At 51.7% G+C, this 15,759-nt stretch overlaps 1 protein-coding gene across 2 annotated transcripts; it reads left to right on the forward strand.

Annotated features, from left to right (window-relative positions):
* The first annotated feature begins 7,392 nt into the window (after positions 1–7,392).
* On the forward strand, positions 7,393–15,111 carry MYPOP (Myb related transcription factor, partner of profilin). Of its 2 annotated transcripts, XM_032485753.1 has the most exons (3): positions 7,393–7,563; positions 8,308–8,858; positions 13,805–15,111. In XM_032485753.1, the coding sequence occupies exons 2-3, from the start codon at positions 8,360–8,362 to the stop codon at positions 14,506–14,508; spliced, it is 1,203 nt and encodes a 400-aa protein (XP_032341644.1). In that variant the 5' UTR covers positions 7,393–7,563; positions 8,308–8,359; the 3' UTR covers positions 14,509–15,111. The 2 variants fall into 2 exon arrangements, with proteins under 2 accessions (XP_032341644.1, XP_032341645.1); XM_032485754.1 differs by having other exon boundaries at positions 7,393–8,858.
* The last annotated feature ends 648 nt before the right edge of the window (positions 15,112–15,759 follow it).

A 15,759-nucleotide genomic window follows, 5' to 3' on the forward strand; every position in this document is an offset into this window, starting at 1 on the left:
TGCGGCAGGTGGAGCTCTGCACAGCAGTGCCCTGGAGGAAGGTTCAGAGGAAGCGTGGGCTCTACCAGGGAGGAAGCTGATGGCCTCTCAGATGGGATGATGGAAGAGGGCTGAACAGTTTAAACAAGGGCAAAGCGTGGGCAGCAGTTGTGAAAAGTCACAAGAGGTGGGGCACTTAGTCCTCAGGGGAATTACGACAGGTTGAGGGAGTGCACTTTAGACTGGAGGAGAGGGAGACCTCGGCATCTTGGCTGAGGTCAGTCTAGGAGGTGGAGGACATGAAGTGCCTGGGGCCATCCAAGGTGAAGCATTGAGGAGGCTGCTCAACCTCTGATCTGGGGCTGTGAGGCTGGAGACAGACAACTACGGATCAAGTTTTGGTTTTGTGTTTTAATGAAGTGTTTTAATGAATTTTAATTTATTCAGCAGATAATGAAGTGGCAGGGTAGCTGGCAAGAGCTGAGGACACTGAAGGAGCTGAAGGAATACATGGACCCTGACCTTGATCTCCGGCCCCTCACACGTAACTGCACAGCTCCGTACACCTCAGCCGATGGCTGCTCACCTGCAGCCTTCTCATGAGCTCCAGACCAGATTTAGACCCACTACTCCCTTTACCCAGACTCTCATGGAGCCATGGCCTCCTTTGGATGCCCAGGGGAAGAAAAATGTCTCAGTGACAACCAGTTCTCTGACCCAGGTCTCAGCTGGGGCCATGGGGTCAGTTAGGACATGGGGAGTGTAAGGTGTTTTTGGATTGAACTGTGTGCCCAACTCCCCCCCCAAAAAATAATAATAAAGTCCTATCCCTTAGAAATTTGGAATGTGATCTTATTTGGAAACAGAGTCATTAACGATGTAATCACTTAAGATGAGGCCATCCTGGAGGAGGGTGGACCCTACATCCAACATGACTGCTGTTCTTGTAAGAAGAGGAGAGAGAAACATGGAGGGAGGAAGACAGAGGCAGAGATGGGCGTGATGCTGCCAAGGAAGCTAACGGAGCCCGGGGCTCCCAGAAGCTGGAAGAGACAAGGAAGGATCCTCCTCTAGAAACTTTGGAGAGAGTGCAGCACCACCAACAGCTTGATTTCAGATTTCTAGCCTCCAGAATTGGGAAAGGATGCATTTCTGTGGTTTTAAGCCACCCAGATTCTGGCCCTTTGTTATGGCAGCCTTTGCAAACTGAGATGTTGGGCACCTGGGGGAGGCATCCAGGATGCTGTTGGTGCCATAGGAGTCTGGGCTGAGGTGAGGCTTGGGTTTAACTCAGGTCTGGAGCCCATGAGAAGGCTGGAGACAGGGAGCCCCTGGCAGAGATGAGGTGGGGAGAGCTCTGCAGGCGTGGGTGCGGTGATACAGGAGGATGCAGGAGGTCAGAGGGCAAGGGTCCTGGGATGAGGGTGAATTAGGGAAGGCTTCCAAAGGCCTATTTTCCAAACTGTGGGTCCTGACCCATTCATGGGTCCAAAAAATAGTGGGTTACAACCAGCATTAAACAAAGAAACAAAATAAAACAGAATGGGAAAATATCAGAATGCATTGTAGGGAGTAAAGTAAGTATTGCTTTGAGGAACTTTTGCTTCAGTTATATATTTTCAGAGGTTGTTGAGACATGCCGCAGGATAGTGGAAATTGCTCAGTTTTGAAGCCAGCCAGTCTGGGTTCAGATTCTCCCACTCATCGTGTAACTTTGGACAGGTTACTTAACTTCTCTGGGCCTTAGTTTTCTTCTCTGTAAAATGGGGATTAACCCTAGTATCTGCCTCACTGTAGTGTTATGAGTATTAACTGTTGAAACAGTTCCTGGCATGTAATATTTGCTCTGTTCGTATGACTAAGATTATTCTTTTGTGATCTTTTGTTTCAGGTGTGTGTGTGTTTGTGGTAGAAAATGATGTAAAATAAATTCCTCATCGTGGGTTACGGTAAAAAGTGAAAGGAACTGGATCTAGGAAAGGAAGTCTCAGCTCTCTCTGTTCTCTAAATCTTTCACCCTATTGAATCAGGCCTGCCCAGATTATCTAGGATAATCTTCCTTAAAGTCAACTAAGTATAGACTTTAATTGCATCTACAAAATACCTTCATGGCAACACTGGGATTAGTGTTTGAAAACCTGGGACTGTAGCCTAGTCAGGTGAACACATCCAACTGGCCATTACAGCCATAGACAGAAGAAATAAAGGAGTTGTAGAGCATGTTAGCTGATAAAGGAGGAAAGAAAGGTAGAACAGGGTAAGAGGGATCAGGAGTTATGAAGATGGAAAGGTCTCACAAAGAAGATGACATTTGAACCAAGAATTCCAGGAGCAAGGGAGCAAGCCACGTGGGTACCTGGGGCAAGAGCAATCCAAGTAAGGGGAGGGGTGTATGCAAAGGCCCTGAGGCAGGAATGTTTGTGGACCTTTCAAGGAACAGTAAGGAGCGGGTGGGAGAAGCTCAGAGAGAGGCCACAGTGTTGAAGATTTTGGCTTTTCCTCTGAGTGTGATGGGGACCACAGGTGGCCTCTGAGCCAGGGATCAGGCCTCTTGATCAGACATGTTTTAATGGGATTACTTTTGTTGGGGTTTGAAATTATACCTCTAGGTTCTGTATAGCACAGGGAACTATATTCAATATCTTGTAATAACGTTTAATGAAAAAGAATATGAAAATGAATGTATGTATGTCTATGCATGACTGGGACATTGTGCTGTACGCCAGAAATTAACACAGTGTAACTGACTATACTTCAATTAAAAAAGAAAAGAAAAGAAAGTATACCTCTAGGAGGTCAAGAGCGGAAGCAGGGAAACCAGTCAGAAGGTGACTACAACTAGTCCTGGTGAGAGGCAGTGGCGGGGATCAGGTAGTAATGGGCTGGGAAGAGATGGTCAGATTCCAGATGTATTTTGAGGGGGGAGCTGACAGGATTTCCTGATGGGCATGTGACTTCCGTTTGAGACTTCTAAGTGGGTTTTACGTAGGCCATTGTATGTGGTGAAAGTGGAGCCCGGGAGAAGGGTCTGTATTCGTTAGAATGACTAAAAGAAAAGGGAGAGAGGGAGAGAGGAAAGAAGGGAGAAGAGACAAAAAGGACAGATTGAAAGACACGTAAAGAGAGAAACAGGAAGATTAACCTAAACGTGATCTCTCAACATACTCAATACAGATTCACAATAAAAAGACTTTACTTAATGGAGCTGCTCTTGCCCGCGACTTTTTGTAAAAACAATTCTCCTAAATGGCCCAGATTCTGGTTAACATTGGAAATCAGCTTTAACCTATGGTCACTAATCACCAGGACCCCTGGACTCTCTCATATGTACAGAAATTCAATTTCTGAGACCCACAAAATAGAAGGCACCGGTGACCACGGTGGACACATGAGGTTCAGGGATTCAGCCTTAGGCTGACACCTCAGGGAACAGCAGGAACTCTGTGGGGTTCTAGGTCCCCCTTTAATGGATCTAATTTTCCTTCCTGGTCCCAAGTGGGTGGAGAACTGGCCTCTTCCCCTCCTAAACCCAAAGTGGTACTTGAGGGAGGAGGTGCCACTTAAGCATTTGCTTCTCTGCATGGAGTCCAGCCTCCGTCTCCTCCTCTGTTCTGCTCTTGAACACAGAGTGGGCAGGGTGTCTCTGCCTGCTCTGAGCTCAGGAGGCTGCCCTGTGTGCTCTCTCTCTTCTTGGCTCCCATGTTACTGGGATCCTGGGAGCTACCTGCAGGGGATAGAGAAGGTGCAAAAGTATGACCAGCCCTCCTGCATCTTGCCTCAGTGTACTCATGCCTGCAAAGCCCTCTCAACCTCACTTCTGCCAGGGGCTCCCTGTCTCCAGCCTTCTCATGGGCTCCAGACCTGAGTTAAACCCAAGCCTCCCCTCAGCCCAGACTCCCATGGTGCCAACAGCATCCTGGATGCCTCCCCCAGGTGCCCAACATCTCACTTTGCAAAGGCTGCCATAACAAAGGGCCAGAATCTGGGTGGCTTAAAACCACAGAAATGAATCCTTTCCCAATTCTGGAGGCTAGAAATCTGAAATCAAGCTGTTGGCAGTGCCACACTCTCTCCAAAGGTTCTAGGGGAGGATCCTTCCTTGTCTCTTCCAGCTTCTGGGAGCCCTGGGCTCCGCTTAGCTTCCTTGGCAGCATCACGCCCATCTCTGCCTCTGTCTTCACAGAGCTGTCTTCCTCCCTCTGCATTTCTCTCTCTTCTTCTTACAAGAACAGCAGTCATGTTGGATGTAGGGTCCACCCTCCTCCAGGATGACCTCATCTTAAGTAATTACATCTGCAATGACCCTGTTTCCAGGTCACATTCTGAAGTACCGAGGGGTAGGACCTCAGTGTATATTCTTGTGGGGACACAGTTCAACCCATAGCACCCGTGGAGCACCTTACACTCCCCATGTCCTAATTGACCTCGTCCCCCGACCTGGGACCTGGGCTGGAGAACTGGTGTCACCTAGGCATCTCCTTTTCCCTTCTCAACATCACAGTCACCACACTGTGTATATTCTGCCTCTCAAATCCCTTCCAATTCATTTCCAGCCTTCCCACCATCCCTGCCCTGGTCCAGTCTCAACCACCCCCTCCTTGCCCCTGCCCCAGACTTCTCCCGTGACTCTGGCTAACAGCATTGCCCACTCCCACCCACCCTCCACACAACAACAGCTGGGGGTTCTTTCTAAAGCACATTATCACACCCTGTCTATCCTTGCTCAGAACCCGCTGGCCATAGGATCACAATCAAGCTTATTAACGTTGTACATAAGGCTCTGCCTGGGCTGCCTCTGATTCCTGGACCCTGACCCTTCATGGGGCACATGGTGGGACCTCATCTAATCCCAGCCCTGGTGAAAGTCGGCTTGCCACCCATTCTGTACCCACATCCACTCAGAAAAATAAGAACAGAGAAAAACATACAATCACAGGGACTTGTCACTCTTTGCTTTTGCATCCAGTTACCTTAAGTGATTGGTTCTATAGGTCTACATTTCCCTGGCTGATTTCATGCTTTCTCCTCTCTCTTCCTTACCTTAGCACCTCCTTCTTACCCTTGACCCTGCTTCCTACTCTACTGAGACAACAGAAGGAACCAGAAGAGGACATTCCCAAGCTCCTGACACCATATTCCACCACCTGCCTATCTCCAAGTACAATATCCCCTTCCTGTTTACTGCAGCTAAACAACCCATGCCCCTTGGACCACCCTGTTCTTATGCCCTGAGTCCCACCCACCATGCCCACTCAAGGACATTGCTCCAGCAAGCCTCTTCTCTCTCCTCTGCACTATCAATCTCCCCTCCCTTGGGTCATCCCCATTGGTACAGAAACATACAGTGACATCTCCCATCTTAAATACACCTCTCGAGATCCCATGCCTCCTTCCAGACACCACCCCATTTCTGTGCTAGAGAGGATCATCTACACTGGCTCTCTCTAAACCCTCTCTTGAACCCACCCAATCAAGACACTGCCCCCACCACATCCCCAAAATTGCTCTTTTCTTTAGCATCCTGGACCCTTCCCTCCTCCTTGACCTGCACTTCTCACTTGGCCTCCAGGACAACAGATGGCCCTGCTTTTCCTTTCACTCACTGACTGCCCCTCCTCTCTCTTTGGCTGATTCCAGACTTCTACATCAGAGTGCCCAGCCTCGTGTCATGGACTTCTTTTCTATCTACACTTGCTCCCTTGCCAACCACTCCCAATCTGAGGGACTTACATGTCTTTCATTCACTCATGACTCCTAAGTTCATATCTCAAGACTGAACCTCTCCCCTGAAGTTCAGATTCAAATATCCTTAATGTCTGTACTTGGGCAAACTTGAACTCCTGATCCTCTCGCAGCCCTACCAGTCTTTGCTTCTGGCAGCTCCCTCCTTCCATTTCTCAGGCCAGAGACACTGAAGCCATCCTCAACACCTCTCTTTCTCTCACTTCCTCCACCCAGTTCTACTTCATCTCACCTCAGCAGCTACCACTCTAGTTGGAGCCACCACCACCTCTCACCTGAACCACTGTTGACAACTCCTTGCTGGAGCCCCACTCCCTAAAGTCACCCTCACTCCCTAAAGTCAGTTTCCTCTACTATTAACAACAGAATCAGATCATGTTCTTCCTCTGTTCATGGCTGTCAGCTCATGTGAAGGCCAAAATCCTTACAGTGACCCACAGGCCCTGCAAATTTGTCCCCTAACCCTACCCTGCCCGCTGGCCACTGGCTCCCTCTGCTCCAGCCCACTGGCCTCCTGCCACAGCAGGCACTGACCTACCTCTGGCTGCCCTTGCTCCCTCACCTCCTTCATGTCTCTACTCAAATATCACCTTCTCAGGGAGGCCTCCCCTAAACACCTTATTTAAAAATTACAGACACACACACCATACTTCCCAACCCCTTTGCCTACTTCTATTTGTTCCATAGTACTTACTGCCTTTTCACTTATATATCTTATTTATTTTGCTAATTATCTGACTCTCCAACTAAAAAGTGATCTCCATGAGTGTATAGATTTTTGCTTTTTGTATTCACTGCACCTGGAATTGTGTAAGCGTGCAATAAATATTTGTTGAATAGATGAATGAAGCACTGTTTGTTGAATGACCCTGAGGACTCCAGCAGGATGCTAAACATCAAATTTCTGCAGGTAGACTTAACTCCATCATCCTGCCTTCCAGCTCACCCAACCCGTGTTCTTGCCTCCATGCATTTGCTTAGAGTCATGCCAGGACCACCCCTTACCAGCCAACAAATTCTCCCTCTGATCTCCCTCTAGGCGTGCCAGCCGTGACTTGTGTTAAGACGAGTTTCTCCCCTCCCCCACCCAGTCAGAGTTAGACGGTAGATGGGTTGCTATGGTTACCGCACCCACCTGGGGCGGAATATCCCCAGGGTGTCCCACCCCAACAGGTAATAGGTGGTTAGCAGATCCCGAGCAGGCCTGCGCAGGGGCGGGCATAAGAGGCTGCAACCGTGTTTTCTCACGCCCCCTACCCCACCCACGTAGTCGTCATGGAAACGAAGAGCTTCCCTCCAGCACCGTCTCCTTCCACTTTCTCTAAGAGAGACACTCCACTTTCTCTAAGAGAGACACAGGCAATGTTGGAGGTAGGCTGGAAGACTGTACGAAAGGGTGGGAAGCCATTCACTCTCAACACTCTCTATCGTCCCTCCTTCATCCTCCAAGGATTGCTACGCCTGCGCAGGGACGGAGTCCGGGTACCACTGCTAGCGGGGAGCCGAGAGTGCGCATGCGTGCGACAGAGCTTTGCTCATGCGCTTTTGTAGCACCAGGAGGCTAGGGCAAGAGCGCCGCGCTAACCTTGCGCCTGCGCAACTGCGGCCCGCTGACGGGGGCCCGTGGAGGGCAATGCTGCGCTTGCGCCATGGCAGGGGGAGTGAGAGCCAAGCGGTAAGGGCGTTGGGGGACCGAATGGCGCTAGGTGCGCCTGCGCCTTAGCTCCCGGGGCGGCCGGGGGCGGGGCCCAGAAGGGAGGGAGAGATCCCGGCAAGGGGAGGGAAGAGGCCGCAGAAGCCCGAGCCTTGACCGACGGGCAGGCGGGGGCTGCGGCGGCGCCGGTGAGTGACCCGCGGCCCGACTCGGTCCCCAACCTCTGCGACCCTCACTCTTCCTGGAGTCTCCCGTAGTCTCCGTTGTCCCCTCCTAATTTCGGACTTCCATTATCTTCAAAGCTCCCCTTAATTCGTGGCAATCCCCAGAGCCCCCACAATCCCCGCAGACCCTAATCCCTAATATTTAATAGTCCAGCTTGTCCACTGACCTAGGAGCCCCCAACTCACCATTATTTATGGACCTCCCCTCTGAGGACACCTTCCCTCATTGGTCTTACAGACGTCCCATTGCCCTGGAACCCCCAGAGTGCTCCTCTGCTCCAAATCCCCGCTTCTTGCTGCATTTCCTCTTCAGCATCTCCTTATCCCCGTGCTTCTTCGACCCGCGAGACATCCTCATTCTCCTTACATTTCCCATTCTCCTATGCCCCCATTCTCCTCTAACTCCTGCAGACACCCCCTCTTCTTCCGCTTTGCCTCATTTCCCTCCACTCCTTCAGACCCTCCCCCAATTTGCATCAACTCCGTGGCCTGGCACTTTGCGCCGCGCCAGGCACTAGATGAGCGCTCAGCTGGTGTCATCTATTATTAGGCACTCTGACGGTCCCCCGCGGCCCGTCGCCCCCGTCCGCCCTCCAACCCCACCCTAGTCCCCAGGGACATAGGAGCCAGTGTCGGGGCGGCCAGGGTGGGGCAGGCAAGCGCGGAGACGCTGAACCGCTGTCAGCGCCGTGCGCCCTGTGCCCGCAGCGCCGGCGCCCCCCATGCGCCAGGCAGCCGGACTGCGGCGTCGGGGGGCGCCATGGCCTCGGCGGCGGCGGGCGAAGCGGAAGAGACCACCCGGCTGCGCAAGCCGCGCTTCTCGTTCGAAGAGAACCAGATCCTCATCCGTGAGGTGCGCGCCCACTACCCTCAGCTCTACGGCGCTCAGAGCCGTCGGGTGAGCGTGGCCGAGCGGCGGCGTGTGTGGGACGGCATCGCCGCTAAGATCAACGGCATTACCAGCTGGAAGCGCACTGGCCAGGAGGTGCAGAAGCGCTGGAACGACTTCAAGCGCCGCACCAAGGAAAAGCTGGCCCGTGTGCCGCACTCCACGCAGGGCGCCGGGCCTGCCGCCGAGGACGCCTTCTCCGCGGAGGAGGAGACCATTTTTGCCATCCTGGGACCGGGTGTGGCGGGCCCAGGATCTGGTGCAGGGGCCGAGCAGCCCCCAGCGGCCGCCTCCTCGCAGCCGCCGGCCCCAAGCACCTGCGCCCAACGCTATGTGTTGTCTGAGGACCGCAGGGAGGACCGACGGGCAGGTGAGTTGTTTCAGCATCACCTTACAAACGCAAAGAAATCTTACTTCGTGCCCGGCGCTGTTCCAAGCCCTTTAAATGGTTCATGAGATCCTAACTACAACCCTGTGAAAAGGGTGCCATTTTGCACCTGCTGATACTGAGGCTCAGAAAAGTGAAGTGACTTGCTTCAGGTCCACAGCTAGTAACTGTCAGAATCAGGACTACAACCTGGATCTAGGAGGCCTGACGCCAGAGTCCACACCTGGGATCATCAGCACACCCAGGATTTCATTCAACTGTAGTGTAGGGAGTGACTCTGGCGGCAGCCGGGGCTCCAGCTACAACTTTGCCACTCGGCTGTGTAATTTGGGGTAAGTTACTGCCCATCAGTTTTTGCATCTGTAAACCAGGTATAAAAAATAGTGTCCATCTCAAAGGGCTGCTGGGAAGATTAAATGAGTTAACATGTGTAAATTGCTTAGTACATTGCCTCCTTTTTAGCTCTTGATGTAATTACCAATGCTGTGAAGTAGGAACTCTTTCACTACTTTATAAATCAGAGAGTCAGGGAGGTTTGGTCATTTTCCCAAGGTCATTCCCTGAGTAAAAGAACTGTGGAGAGTGGAGTACAAAACCTCCCGCTTAGCCCTGACTCTGGATTATTTCTTTTGCAGCTATTCCCCAGGTACCTGTCCTGTGCTGGGCAGTGTTGGGGACAGAGCCATCTGAAGCTCACAGTCCAGTAGGGGAGACAGACCCATGGGTAGACAGTGGTGCTCGGAGCAGGCGGGGCTGGGCTGTGGGAGTCCCGAGTGGGCACCTAACCCAGCCTGGGAAGTCAAGGAGGGCTTCCTGGAGGAGGAGGCATCAGAGCTGAGACACAAAGAGGAAGGCTGAAGAAAAGCTGGGAAAGTGTTCCTGATAGAAGGAACAGCATGTCCAGTGGCTTGGAGGCAGGAAAGCTTGGCCAGTTTAGGAAACTGAGAAATGTTTCCTAGTTGGGGGAGGGGAGGAAGGGAGAGTGGAAAAACTGAAGAAGGAAAAGTTTTGAGATAAGGTCAGAGAAGTCAGCAAAGACCCAACCATGCAGGGCCTTTACACTGAGGTTAAAGAGTTCAGTTGTATCCTGAGTACTGTGGGGAGCCCCTGAAGGGTTTAGAGAAAGGGAGCACATGATCAAATAAGGCAGTTCAGGATCATGTAATTTAGAGAAGTTCAGTAACCCACCCAAGTTCACACAGCAAGTAAGTAGTAGGGTTGAGATTCTAATATGTGTTTTGTCCAACTCACAGTCCATGCACTTAGCCACTGGGCTAGATGGCTTGATATATACAATATATATATAATAACAACAATTAATATTGACTGAGGGTTTATGGGCATGCAAGAATTAGATCACACGTGGTTTGTAAATAAAGGTCAGGGCTTTGGATTTTATCTTGAAGGTAGGTGGGAGGCATGGAAGTGTCTTAAGCAGGAGAAAGACAATCACTCGGGACCCTTATTCTCAGTATGAGCCAAACCTCAGTGTTTCTATCTGTGAAATGGCCCCATTGAACCAGAGCAGAGATGGCAAACTTACTACTTCAAAAGCTGTGCAACCCCCTTTTCATTCATTCATTCCACAAGTACTGAGCACCTGTTCTGAGGCAGGCATCATGGTAGGTGCTGGCAATACTATGGAGGAAAAGACAGTTTTCCTTCCCGTATGAAGCTGACATTCTAGTCAGGGAGACAGACCACAAACAAGTACCCCCCAAAACAGATTATAACAAAGAGGTGATAAGAACTAAAAGAAGTAAAATAAAGCATGTTAAGAGGATAGTGAGTGATGGAAGAGAGGTCTCTACAGACAGGGTAGTCAGGGAGCGATTCTCTTGAGGAGGTGAAATTTGAGTAGAGACCTGAAGAAAGAGATTTAAGCCAAGTGGATAATAGCTGAGGGAAGAAGACTCCAGCTGGAGGAAACACCAGGTGCAAAGGTCCTGAGGCAGGAATGTGCTTAAAGCATCCTTGATTAGACTCTCACACAGAGATTACCCACTGTGTAAAACTCTTTAAAGAGGAAATGCTCTGACTGAAAGACAGGAACAGAGCCTGGGGCAGCCTGAGGCATCTTTCTTGACACTGGAAGAAGAGATAAGGACCGTATGTCTTGTGGCCTAATATTTGAATGAAAGAAAAATAACAGTAGCAACACTGAAACCTTACTGTGTGCCAGGCACTGGCACCCTGTGTCCATGGTGATTCAATCAGTGCCTGTAATAGTCCTCAGGGAAATGTTCAGTTACAGGGTTACTTTGCCCTATGCTCATACACACCCATTTACAGGTGGGGAAACTGAGGCCCAAAGGTCGTAGTTTTTTAAACTGAAGTATAGTCAGTTACAGTGTATCCATTTCTGGTGTACAGCATAATGTCCAACAAATAACTATGATTTTAACTCTCACAGCAGCCCTTCCATGACCCCTGTGAGCCTGGTGGGCATGAAGGCTGTGCCCCTCTGATCTTTTTACTCAGTAGACTAGAAAAGCCACATTGCCAAGTGGCTGCAATTCTAATGCCTTTTTTGAAGGAGACTCGCCACCCTGCCCGAGGAGGGGTTAAACCCATAGGCTCGGGGACCCTGACTGGGCTCAAATCCCTCTTATCCTATTCACTGGTTCTGTGACACCTCTCTGGGCCTCAAGTCACCTCATCTATAAAATGGGGTAGTAACGACAGCACCTACCCCAGGGGCTGGCTGAACAAACACAGGAGAAGAGCTTAGCCGCTTTGCTGAGGGCCAGCCAGGAAAGCGTCATCTCTCTCCCAGCCTCTCCCACTTCTCCAGGCTGGCTGGCCCAAGGAGGCTAGAGCCCCAGCATTCAGGGCTGGCGGGGGTGGTGATTGTGGTGGAGGGAACAGCACATACCATGGCCCAGAGGCAAGGAAGAGGGATAGAAAGGGGCAAGAGCTGAGGCTCTGGAGCCCTAGAGAGAGGCTGGACTGTCCCCCATGGGTGCTGGGGAGCTGTGGGAGGGCTGCCGCCAGGACCTGGGGCCTGGTGCCCATCAGTACTGACTCCCTGGAAGCCACAGTTCTTGTTTCATTAAAGACAAAATTTTGTGCTGGACATTGTTCTAGGCGCTGGGTAAACAGCAGTGAACAAAACAAAGCCCTGCCTGATGGAGCTGACATAAGGAGGAGGAGACAGACAACAAACACAGAGCGATCCCATGCCAGGTGGAGATAAGAGCTATGAAAGAAATCAGGTAGGGTTAGGAGAGAGGAAAGGACAGGGATGGGAGTGACTTTAGACAGAGGGTCAAGGAAGGCCTTCCCAAGGAGGCTGTGTTTGAGCAGAGGCCTGAGGAGGTGAGGGAGGGACCCAGGCAGGTGTCTGGGGAAAGACCTATACAGGCTAAGGGAGGTGGAAGTACAAAGGCCCTGAGGCAGGAGCCGGCCGAAAGTGTATGAGGACCAGCAAGGTGGCCAAAGTGGCTGGAGCCAAATGAAGAGAGAGAAAGAGAGAGAGAGGAGGGGTGGGAGATGAGGTGAGGGAGGCAATGGAGGCAGATTGTGGGGGCCTTGAGAACTTTGCTTTTACTCTGAGTGAGATGACAGCCACGGGAAGATTTTGAGCAGAGAAAAGACATCTGGCTTGTATTTTTTTAATACTTGTATTGAGATCGAATTCTCATCCATACAACCCATCCATTTAACGTGTACAATTCAGTAGCTTTTAGTATATTCGTAGAGTTGCACAACGATCACTCTTAGGACATTTTCATCACTCCAGAAAGAAACACTGTACCTCTTAGCCATCAACCCCGACCTTGTCCCCCCATCTTTGCCTAGACATTGGCAACCACTAATCTACTTTCTGCCTCTATAGATTTGCCTATTTTGGACATTTCAGATAAGTGGATCATATGATATGTGGTCCTTTGTAAGTAGTTTCTTTCCTGTAGCATAACTGATGTGTATTTTAGTTGAACCTCTGAAGCTACCGGTGGAGAACAGACTGTCGGGGCGGGGGTGGAGGCTGGGAGCCCAGTGAATAGTCCAGGTGGGAGATGGTAGTGGTTAGACCAGGGTGGGGGCCGTGGAGGTGGATAGATGTTGGATTAGTTTGAAGGCAGAGCCAATGGCATTTGGACATGGATGGTGTCTTGGGAGAGAAAAAGAGTGACAGTTTTTATCCCCAGCAGCTCAAAGGATGGAGCTGCTGTCATCTGAGATAGGAGTGACTGAGGGAGGAGCAGGTTCGGGGAAGATCAGGAGCTCAGCTCTAGGCAAGTGAGTTTGAGACATTATTGGATAATTATTGGAGAGGATATGCCAAGTACACAGGGCGGGGAGAGGTTCAGGCTGGGACCAGAAATCTGGGAGCCTCTGCACACAGACTCTTAAAAGTCCATGAGCGTGAACAAGATCCCAGGTGAGAGGAGGTGAAGAAAGCCCCCCAGGTTGGGGGTTGAACTGGTACAGACCAGAGCTGAGACTGATATCCTGTCATCCTGCTTGGGAAGAGCCCCCTACTCCCAGCCTTCAGAAGTACCCCTTACTGCTCCAGCCACCCCACCTCTCTCCCAGACCCTCCCACCCTGGGGCTTCCCCAGGATCCAGCAGTGCAATCTGAGAGGTGTGTGTGTGTTGGGAGGTGGGGGGCGGGGTTGTCCAGATGATTCAGAGCCTTTTAGAATGTTGGCTCTTACTCTGAATGTGAGAAGAGCTGCCTGGCTCAGCAGGGAACCTCCAGGACCCTGTTTCCATTAAGGCTGGCATCCATCTGCCACCAGGTTATCCTTGAATATACTTTCTCTCCCTGGGGTCATGGGGCTTTTGCTCCAAGGCATGATCTGACTTAGGTTTTAAAAGTATGGCTTTGAGGTGGGTCAGGGTGGGTGGGAGGTGGAAAGAGGAAATCAAGACAACGTTCATTAGGGGTCACCTACATCTTACCTTCATCTCTCTCTCCACAGATACACCAGCCCACAGCAAGGGGGGCTCCAGCAGCCCAGAGCCTTGGGCCCGGCCCTCCTGCAATCCCCAGGAAGGGGGCTGCCAGCCACCCAAGGAGCGTGAGTCCTCGCCCCCGCCAGCCCTGCAGACCGTTCAGCTGCCCCGCCTGGCCTTGTCTCCACCACCCCCAGCCCCTCCACCACGGCCACCAGCCCAGCCACCGCAGCAGGTCCAAGTGGCACCCTCGCCCCCCAGCCCCCCACCCCCTCCACTGCCTCTGCCTTCGGCCCCAGACCCCTCCCTGGACTTCCTACGGGCCCAGCAGGAGACTGCCAATGCCATCCGGGAGCTGGCCGGCACCCTCCGGCAGGGACTGGCCAAATTGAGCGAGGCCCTCAGCGCTCTGCTGCCCCTATTGCCAGGAACCCCAGCTGACCCGCTGCCCCCACCTCTGCCCCAACCCCCACCCCCGCCTCCACCCCCTAGGCCTGTCCTGTCCCCACCCTCCCCCAAGGTGGAGGTCACCCCAGAACCAGTGTCCATGGTGGCTGCTGTCGTGGATGGGGCCATGGTGGCAGCCAGGGGGGTGATCATTGGTCCTAGGAGCGAGGAAGGGGCCCCCCGGCCGCCCCCAGCCCCCCTCCCTCCCCATGATTCCCCCCCACACAAGAGGAGGAAAAGCTTCCCTACACGGAAGAGGCGGGGGCGATGGAAATCTCCATGAAATCAGCTCTTCATCTGAAGCTTGTCTGCACACCTTCTGCCTGCACCTCCTCCCCCAGCTTAGCCCTGTGGAGGAGGGCAATGCACCTTCTCCATTCCAGCTGCACCCCTGGCTCCCTGCTGCAGGGGCACAAGAGAGCCCACTCCCTGTACTAGTTAGTGCCTGATTCTGGGGGGACCTCCTTGATGAGCCCCCCAGCCCTTTCTCCAATACGGCGCTGTCTGCCTGGCTGCTTCCCTTAACCCTGACTTCTAAGCCATCGATCTTATGTTATTTATTATTGCCCTTTGTGGGTTGCGGAGGGAGCCTCTTGGATCTGCACATCCCCCCTCCCCTAACTCCTGGCCTTGACTTGAAGAGAATTGACCCACCTCCCCAACCCAGACTTTGGAGGGGGTGGGGGTTGCAAGACAAATCAGAATATGGATGAAGAGGATACTGCACTCTGTACCCTAGGGAGAGGGGGGCGGAGTCTTGCTGGGGAGGTGTAGGTTGAACCTTCTGCCTCCCATTGCAGTCTCTGACCTCCAGAGCTCAACCCCCTCCATTCTCCCCAGTGGTGACAAGATATCAATAAACTTATTTTTAATACAATTACTTGGAGCTCTGTCTGAGACAGGCCTGGAGTTCCATCATCTACACCTGCCCCACCCTCCTCCATGGGCAAGTGACACCCCCCTTGAAGTTGGAGGCTGGTAGTTTTCCAGCCTTTTTTTTTTTAAACCATCAAGTCCTGTGTTCAAATCTTATTCCTACTTTTTCATCCTTCAGATACTAGCCTAAATGTCATCCCCAGGAGAACATCCTGGATTCTCTTCCCTGGGCTAGGATGGGTCTGCTTAGATTCTCTCTCAGCATCCTGTGGTCCCTCAATGACCACATGCATTTATCTGCTTAAGGCCCACTTTCCCCATAGTTTCACTGAAGGCAGGAGCTGGTTTGTTTTTTTTTTTAACTCCCAAACTGGCAGCAGAGCCTGGTAGCAAAGTAGATAATAACCACCACCCTGGACTCAGATCTGGCTCAACCTCTGGTACTTCCCTGGCCAGCTATGTAATCTGGGCCTCCGCTGTCCTCATCTATAATATGGGCACAAAGACTTAGGCGTCTTTACTTCCTACAACCACATTCTACTCATCCTTCAGGTCACCTTCTCAAGGAAAGCCCTTCTGGACACCCCCTTTCCCCCAGCAGTTATAAAAGAAATGCAGTTAAATAATCCTTTGAGTAAATTTAAACTGAATGTCTGCC

This window comes from Camelus ferus, chromosome 9 (assembly GCF_009834535.1).
Source record: "Camelus ferus isolate YT-003-E chromosome 9, BCGSAC_Cfer_1.0, whole genome shotgun sequence".
NCBI lineage: Eukaryota > Metazoa > Chordata > Mammalia > Artiodactyla > Camelidae > Camelus > Camelus ferus.

Coding starts and splice junctions, on each gene's coding strand:
- MYPOP (XM_032485754.1), top strand. CDS start 8,360: ATGGCCTCGGCGGCGGCGGGCGAAGCGGAAGAGACCACCCGGCTGCGC. Junction 8,859..13,804: donor CAGGGAGGACCGACGGGCAG/GTGAGTTGTTTC, acceptor CTCTCTCCACAG/ATACACCAGCCCACAGCAAG.